The 9,106-nt window shown below is 34.2% G+C and overlaps 1 protein-coding gene across 1 annotated transcript in view; it reads right to left on the bottom strand.

Moving 5' to 3' along the window:
- Window positions 1-274: 274 nt before the first annotated feature.
- The window catches only part of LOC132746243 (sodium- and chloride-dependent creatine transporter 1-like), a 34,233-nt gene continuing 25,401 nt past the window's right edge, over window positions 275-9,106 (bottom strand). The window contains exons 8-15 of the mRNA XM_060735327.1: window positions 8,718-8,956; window positions 7,334-7,458; window positions 6,890-7,002; window positions 6,382-6,519; window positions 5,993-6,095; window positions 2,316-2,416; window positions 1,539-1,709; window positions 275-1,395 (exon numbers count right to left, since the gene is read on the bottom strand). Coding sequence (XP_060591310.1) covers window positions 1,237-1,395; window positions 1,539-1,709; window positions 2,316-2,416; window positions 5,993-6,095; window positions 6,382-6,519; window positions 6,890-7,002; window positions 7,334-7,458; window positions 8,718-8,956 — 1,149 coding nt within the window. The 3' untranslated portion in view covers window positions 275-1,236. The remainder of the gene's footprint in view (window positions 1,396-1,538; window positions 1,710-2,315; window positions 2,417-5,992; window positions 6,096-6,381; window positions 6,520-6,889; window positions 7,003-7,333; window positions 7,459-8,717; window positions 8,957-9,106) is intronic.

The following is a 9,106-nucleotide window of genomic DNA, read 5'->3' as shown; positions in this document are numbered from 1 at the left end:
TTTCTGGTCCTTCGGGATCATTGATGCCAGCACTATTAAGTGTTGAGATATGACTACCGCTCAAGCCGGTGCTAGGGGGCGTGAGGGATGTTGCTTTTATTCAGTATCCCTCGTGTACAGGCTCAATCAAACCGAGTCTGCAATTCTCTTGTAATTTTGTTGTGATTAATGCTCCCGAGGGATCACTTTTTTCCAGATTTGTATATGTTGTTATATATTTAGATGTCGAATGAACTGCACAACAGAAGTAGCGTTATATATGTCATATAACAAATAGTAGTTTATATTTTATTTCTCGGATTATATAAATATGATACAGTTTACAATATACACAAACAAGTATTCTTACAAAATAGGATTATAACAAAATGTGTCATAAAATTCTTCTGCTGAGTGATTATTTGACAAATACATTCAAGTGATGGATCCCAACTCTGACCTTTTATTTGAATAACAATAGATTTAACCTGTGCTCTTTTGTTAACAAATATGTTGTGGTGAAAATCTTATTGTATCATCTAATCGAACATGTCAGGGATCTATGCATAGGTGCTTTAATCATTACATATTGAAAAATCAGAGAAGAATAGAAAACAGAAAAAAGTCTATAAAAATTGATATACTTGACATATACACATATAGTTAACTAGATAATGTGTCCATAGGACACATTTCATATCAACCACGACTTAATAACATTTATGAGTATGATGTGCAATAAAAAAAACGCGGGGTGTTTGTGTTAATATATTTACTAACTAAGTTCTTTACTTAAAGTGACAGTATGCCCATCCAACAGTTTACGGTGAGTGTTTAAATAAAACTGAAATTACATTTGGTCATATTTGTTTACAAGTTTATAATAAACGTCGCCTAAGTTATTAATACCCCATGGTTCACATCAATATTTAATAATATCCTTTGGAAATTATCGGTAATGTTCAATTACAAAAAGAGTAGGGCAATCTTTTTATATTTTAGGCAGTTTTTTTTATATTTTATCCTAAACCTTTGCAATTATCAATTATTGTCTAATCGCCAAAAGGATAATCAATTTTTTTCAAATATACAACCAATTTATGGGTGCGACATGCCTTCAGGCAGTGAGGTATAATTGTGTTATCCGTTAATCTCCACGACATCCCTTTATTATCGAAGAAACACTTAATATCAGCATTGAATAAACAAGTCATTTAGACAGGCACTATTAACAAAATATGTCCAAGTCCTCAATGCTTAGTCCATACTTGTACTGCTGATCTCATCATCTATAGTAAATGGATTATTTACATCGTGCATTTTATATTCTTCCAGTTTCCATTTGTAATCTGACTCCTTCCATCTCGGGTCTACCTGGTGTTTCTTAAGCAATGGAGTTGTCACTTTTTGAAGTCTCTAAAATTTAAAGTAAAATGTGTTTGAATATTTAGATATTGCACCTAGCGTGCAAGTTTATTTTCAAATCAAAATGGTTCATTTAGTTTAGAAGTATTGCCAAACATTTGTTTTTATTTATCTGTGAGTGCATTAAAACTAACCTGTTTCAGTGAACCTTTTGCTGTAGCGATATAATAAACTGCTGCTATAGGAACACACGAGATTGATGATAAGGTGAAAATAAAACCAAGAACTGTTGCACCAGTCGGATATTCATAGGTATCATCAAATGTTAGAGGTCTGAACTGCACCAACTGGGACCAGAATATACCCTGAAATGTACAACTAATGGTGAATGTAACAATACCAATATTTACATGTACAATTTACATATGACTCTAAGACAACTGTTAAGAATTTTACTCATAAGAAAGATACGCAATGTCTTAAAATAACACCAACAACCTCTCAACAACATGTTTCTTCATTTCATGATCTGTAATTTCAGGGTTTTTTTTGTCTTCTATAAAATGTAATTATATTTTTTAAGATACCGAGCATAGTGTCATGAAGAAGTGACGACGATAACTGATAATGTTGGTAAGACAGGGAAAATTAGTATCTCTAAATAAAGCCCAAAGCAAAACTGAAAATGTTGCAGGCTCGGTTTGACTGAGCCACTGTCAAGTGAAAACTACCGTCCATGCCCCCCCCCCAGCACCGATTTAAGCAGAACATGAAACAGTAAAAATTTGAATTAAGAAACATCCGCAGATGTGTTCATACGACAGTTTGTCATAGAACATTCAATGTTTAGTTTAGTTTAGATCATGATCGTTGGTCTTATCTTACAAACGCCTATAAAGGTTAATTGATCTTTGTTTGTATGCATGTGTGCTGATAACGTCATGTGAGAACATCATAAACCTGTTGCTTACATTAATTACTAATGGAGCCAAGAATTTCCAAGATATTTTTAGCCACGGTCCACATCGATAGCCAATCATCATTTCTAGAGCGTCATAAAATCGATCTGCCCCTGAAAGGTATGAAATGTTCTATTAATTTTGTATGATGCCAAATTAAAAAAGCATGAAAATTAATCTATCAAACAATTTAATTCTTTCTAAAAACTTGAAATAGTGGGCGGCGTGGACAGAATTCTTTAATTTTTATATCATCGTCGTTTTTATTCTAACCGTTCCAGTATGATAAGTATATAAATTTTTAAAGTAGTAGTAGTATTTTTATTTACATCTCATCATTGAATATAAATGATAAAAACATACATATATCTTTGACAACAAAATAAATAGATGCGATGCCATTCCATATGGAATTTTAAGAGATGGCCATGAGAAATTACATTTTAACAGAACAGTTTATCTAAACTAAACATGGTGTTAAAATACTGTACAAGAATGACATAAAACAATTATTTTTAGTTAAATTGTATATAAAAAAAGCACGAATAACGACATCGGATTACATGTATTTAAGAAATTTTTGACATATATAATAAAACAAGAGCCGGTTGAACCGGGTGATGCTCCCCGAATAGGTTTTGGACACAGGAAGGTATACCTCTTGTTGTGTCAGAGTCATGTCACAGACAAAGTTCAAAGTGTAAAAACAACCCAAATATTGTACACGACACATTGTCTCAATATGTTGATCATTTTTGTGAAATAGTTGTAAAATCCGACTTCAGATAACGAAGTTATGCGCCAGACATGATTTTGCTTCAAGGTAGCGACCCAAATGTTGCATGCGACACGTCGATTCAATATGGTGATCATCTCTGTGAAATAGTTGTTAAATCCGACTTCCAGTAACGAAGTTATGGGCCGGACACGATTTTGCTGCAAGGTCATGCCGTGACCTTGACCTTCAAGGTAGCGACCCAAATGTTGCGCGCGACACAATGTCTCATTGTGGTGATCATTTCTGTGAAATAGTTGTAAAATCCGACTTCAAATAATGATGTTATGTGCCGGACACACTTTTGCTGCAAGGTCATGCTGTGACCTTGACCTTCAAGGTAGCGACCCAAATGTTGCGCGCGACACGTCGTCTCAATATGGTGATCATTTCTGTGAAATATTTTTAAAATCAGACTTCAAATAACAAAGTTATGGACCGGACACGATTTTGCTGCAAGGTCATGCTGTGACCTTGACCTTCACGGGAGCGAACCAAATGTTGCGCGCGACACGTTGTCTCAATATGGTGATCATTTCTGTGAAAAAGTTTTAAAATCCGACTTCAAATAACAAAGTAATGGGCCGGACACGATTTTGCTGCAATGTCATGCTGTGACCTTGACCTTCAAGGTAGCGACCCAAATGTTGCGCGCGACACAATGTCTCATTGTGGTGATCATTTCTGTGAAATAGTTGTAAAATCCGACTTCAAATAATGAAGTTATGTGCCGGACACAATTTTGCTGCAAGGTCATGCTGTGACCTTGACCTTCAAGGTAGCGACCCAAATGTTGCATGCGACACGTCGATTCAATATGGTGATCATCTCTGTGAAATAGTTGTTAAATCCGACTTCCAGTAACGAAGTTATGGGCCGGACACGATTTTGCTGCAAGGTCATGCCGTGACCTTGACCTTCAAGGTAGCGACCCAAATGTTGCGCGCGACACAATGTCTCATTGTGGTGATCATTTCTGTGAAATAGTTGTAAAATCCGACTTCAAATAATGAAGTTATGTGCCGGACACAATTTTGCTGCAAGGTCATGCTGTGACCTTGACCTTCAAGGTAGCGACCCAAATGTTGTGCGCGACACGTTGTCTCAATATGGTGATCATTTCTGTGAAATATTTTTAAAATCCGACTTCAAATAACAAAGTTATAACCCGGACACGATTTTGCTGCAAGGTCATGCTGTCACCTTGACCTTCACGGGAGCGAACCAAATGTTGCGCGCGACACGTCGTCTCAATATGGTGATCATTTCTGTGAAAAAGTTTTAAAATCCGACTTCAAATAACAAAGTAATGGGCCGGACACGATTTTGCTGCAAGGTCATGCTGTGACCTTGACCTTCAAGGTAGCGACCCAAATGTTGCGCGCGACACGTCGTCTAAATATGGTGATCATTTCTGTGAAATAGTTTTAAAATCCGACTTCAAATAACAAAGTTATGGGCCGGACACGAATTCGGGACGTACGTACGGACGGACTGACGGACGGACGGACAACCCGACGACTATATGCTCCCCCGAAATTTTTCGGGGAGCATAAAATGATAAATTTATAAGGTGATAAAAGGATGTACTAAAACTTTCCACATCTATTGCAATATTTTATTTACAAAGTTTAAAACGACGTCTATCTAAAATATTTTTTACAGGTTTTGACACAGTATTTTATATCTTTATTGGAAAACATGTAAGTATATTTATCAGAGAACAAATAATCATGCTTTTGCTCTACAGTACAAATGTACTCATAAATCATCATAAACACTACAATTGAACAAATATGTAATTCATTTTCTATGCTCAGACCCTCATAACAGCCGGTCTCAATACGAATTGGCGCAACTCCTAATCTAAATTATAAAAAGCTGACCAATGAGCAGGTGGCAATATCATTTTACAGTATTGTTAGCTTTTATATTCTAACTTATTAGTTTTATATGATCGTAACTTATTACGACTGCACCCAGATGGCACAGTATTATTGTATAAGCTAGTTTGCCATTCATTAATAAAATTATTCAAGGACACAGACTCAGTAACTTGTACAAACGTTCTAGCAATGGGATTGTGTAAAGATAAGAATACATTCAAGTTATTCGTAACTAAAAATGATTTTATATGTAATAGAAAGAGCATCAACACAGGAGGCTATCTGATTTGTACGAGGGGGCGTAGCCCCCGAGTATTAATCAGATTGCCGGGTGTTTTGATGTTCTTTCTCTTTTGTATCATAGTCAAACATAAAAACACGTTCCCTGTTGTCACAAAATGAAACCCCAGAAAAAAGAAACCAATGAACGAGCATTTGAATATGATATTTCTGTCGCTTTCCCTTTCTATGTCGTCACAATAAGTAAACCCCAGCAAAAATGAGCCAATCAATGGGCCTGCTCTGGAGTGCGGGTAACTAATACCTGCACTCCAGTTAACGCACTGTGCATGTATATGTATACGATTTAAATCTGACACATTTACAAGGAAAGGTCCCCAAACTATGATACAAGGAAAAAAAACAGTATAAGTTTTGTACGTGCTAGACGACTTACGTTTTATTCCTTAGTATAAAATCACGATGATATATTACAAAAGCTGATATATTACAAAAGCTAAAATTATCAACGTAATATACATATTAGTTTGATCTGATTACTCTATCTTTTTCTCTTGACTTAAAGTACATGCCCAAAGCTATGTCTAAAAGTAGTATTTTAAAAAAAAAAGCAAAACCACATGCATTATCTTTAAACAATTAATGAGGATTTGAATATTTTAGTATACATCAATTATTCATAAAACATACAAAGACATATTTATCGTTGAATATGGTCTGGACTATAGTGCAAAAAGGAAATAAAGGTTCAAAAAAAAATTTAGACTATATATGTAAAACTGGCATACCAAAAACCCAGCCTATTGCAACAGTCTCGAAGAACACCATAGCAAGAAGAACAAGACCGCTAACACAGTAGAAATCTATCAGGCGGAACAGGTAAACCCCGCCCTGAAGAAAAATAATAGCATCAAATTATCATCAAAACACATGTATATCTCTACCAAACCATAATATTATTTTTTTCTGTTGTAATTGTTGTTCCTTTTCGCAAGTTTTGTAAATGCATTTGTATATTACTCCAAGACATGTTTATATCATACAAGATATTTTAGTGTTACTGTATTTCTCAGTAAATGGTACATTGTAGATCTTTCCTAGTGAATACGTGTCAGATATGTATATGTACAGATATCAACATGTGTATCAATAATAGAAGACAACCACAATGACTTACTTGCGTGACCATAGATAATCCTAGCAGGAAACATATGAAGCAATATATCCCCACAAATATCATACGATTTCTAGGTTTATAAAGAAGTTTAGGAAACTTGTCCATAATCGGTGTCAAGAAGGCTTCTACTCCAGCAAACTGTTAGATACAATATGTTATGATATAATAAATGTAATCCTAGCTTCAGAAACATGTATATGAATGAATAATAGAATCAAAGTTTTTATTTGTTAATGTAGACCTACGATGAATTACATATAATTTTACATGATGTTATGTGCAAAATGTTAACCTGTATATTCACCATTTTCAAAATCTAAGCTCCGAACATTCTTAATTACAAAAGGTGTAGATTAAATCAAAATGTGGAACCTATTTCTTAATAAAAAAGAACTTTGAAAATTAAAGATATCAGTAAAGAGAAGATTATTTACAAATATAAAAAACACTACACTTCATATTTCTTATCCCGCTTCGTTTAAAATTTTATATCAATTGTGTATATTACCTCACTGTCCAGTCCTACAAACAGTATTGTAAGGAAGAACAAGACTGACCATAGAGGAGACATTGGCATCTGTGTAACAGCCTTTGGATACGCCAGAAACACTAAACCTGGGCCTGAAAATATTATCAATGCTGTACTTCAGAAATAGATAGATAAACAGGCCGATTAATATATCAATTGTAAATTTCTTGACTGTTTTTTGATAAATAAATGTAACGTTATGATAGGATAGATTCTATAACCTGGTTTCTTTACAAATGTTATTTATTTATCTATTATTATATATTTTTGTTTTAACTGCAAATGTTCAAAGATTGTTTGCGAATCGTACATCGCCAAATACTTATTCTGATTCCCCCTGCACATTAACTTGTATTCATGTATCATCTTTATAAAAAGTCATGTCATAAACAGTAATTTATTATAGTTTAAGATACTTTATACCTTGTGAAACAGCTTTTTCGATTGGAATTTCCATTTCATATGACATAAATCCCAAAATGGAAAAGACAGCTAGACCTCCAAAAAGACTTGTTAGACAATTTATAAATATGATAACAAGTCCATTCCTAAAAAAAAGTAAAACAAATATATTATTTCAAATACCATTAATGATCACATGTTGAATATAAACGTTAACACGTAACATAAAAAAATAAGAATGCGTTTTATACACATCATTTAAATACGTCACATGTTTTCATAGCCATCTATGTTTAATACATGAACATCAACTATATATATAATTTAATTGTAGTTTTTGTAAGTAAGCGTAAGAAGGCTATAACATATTTCGTTGTTTAAAAGAGCATAAAATGAAAACGTTTTAAACAAATTGTCACCAACAGTTGCCTAACAGATATGCAATCCCTCGACCATAAAATGTTTATACTTTCAATGGCATAAGGCAGCAAAGAATACTACGTAGTCAATTCAAAATTAAACAAAAGATGTTTGTGAAACATGCATGGAGTATCCCCCTCGTCAGCATTCCGGAAATTTTGCATGACATGTTGCAAGAAAACTTTGGGCATATGACCTTCACCTTTGAGCCTTTGACCCAAAAGTCAGAAAGGGGTCATCTACTGTCCAAGATCAATCCTTCCGTTAACTACGAGGGCAAACGGCCCATTTGTTGTCAGGATATTGGTCGTGAACGGTGTTGAAATACAAGGTCATTGTGACTTTGACCCCTTGACCCAATTGTAACATGCTCTATTTTTATACGTATATATACAGTTTGAAATAAAGTAAATTTATAAGAAGAACACAGATTAATCTAGTTTAATTTAAGAACTGGTAAATGGCGGGATTCGCCTGTCTAATATATGAGCATTTAAAGAATAATACTGTACTAACATAATTATAAAGGTCAAGGTTAAAATGATATCATTACACGAATAATCAATATGGGTCATCTACTTCCCAAACCAAGTTTTAGGGTAATGGGCTCAAGTTTTCTAAATTAAGTTCCCGATCTTGAACAATGAGAGATGGATGGACAGACAGACCGACTGACATACATTATGCTGCAAAACGACATTTTCCCTCTTTTTCAGAGGGGCATTTGTTGATAAGATAGCTATTTGAAAAGGGCAGTCAGGTGCTGCACCTGGCTTTTTTGCTCAAGTCACTAACTGTTGCATACACTATAACACAATAAGAATTTAACGCTGATAATTGTTTGGTATGAATGTTACAGAAAAAACGGTTCAGTGCATTTTATAATATTTAATTATTTCTTTATTCGATTATTTTAAAAGCAATAATTATGTATATGCAATGCTGTGTAAATTTTCCTTAAATCATTGCAAAAAATATTTAATACCTCGCGCAATTTGTCTTGAAGTTATTGTAACTTCCGAGCGTTATCATAAAACCTTGACCAACACCAATCGAGTAAATGACCTGTGTTCCTCCATCCATCCATACCTGACCATCAGCGAGACGACTAAAATCTGGTTTAAGGTAATATATTAGACCAGTCCCTGCTCCCTTTAATGTAACTCCCCGGATGAAGATAATCGTAAGCAGAATGTATGGGGCAATGGCGGTGATATACACAATCTATAACAATTAAATGGTTCTCGATATATAATCCTGTAACTTATAGAAAAACATACAATGAAAACATATTGATAAAACTAAAAATTAAATGGCGTCTATATTGTAGGTAACTAATAAACAAAATGTATATGCATTCACGCCAGGCAGTGA

The sequence above is a fragment of the Ruditapes philippinarum genome, unplaced genomic scaffold (genome assembly GCF_026571515.1).
Source record: "Ruditapes philippinarum isolate M1 unplaced genomic scaffold, ASM2657151v2 ctg4923_1_1_1_1, whole genome shotgun sequence".
NCBI classification, from domain to species: Eukaryota; Metazoa; Mollusca; class Bivalvia; order Venerida; family Veneridae; genus Ruditapes; species Ruditapes philippinarum.
Note: the sequence above shows the minus strand (reverse complement) of the source record. Positions and strands in the feature narration are given on the sequence as shown.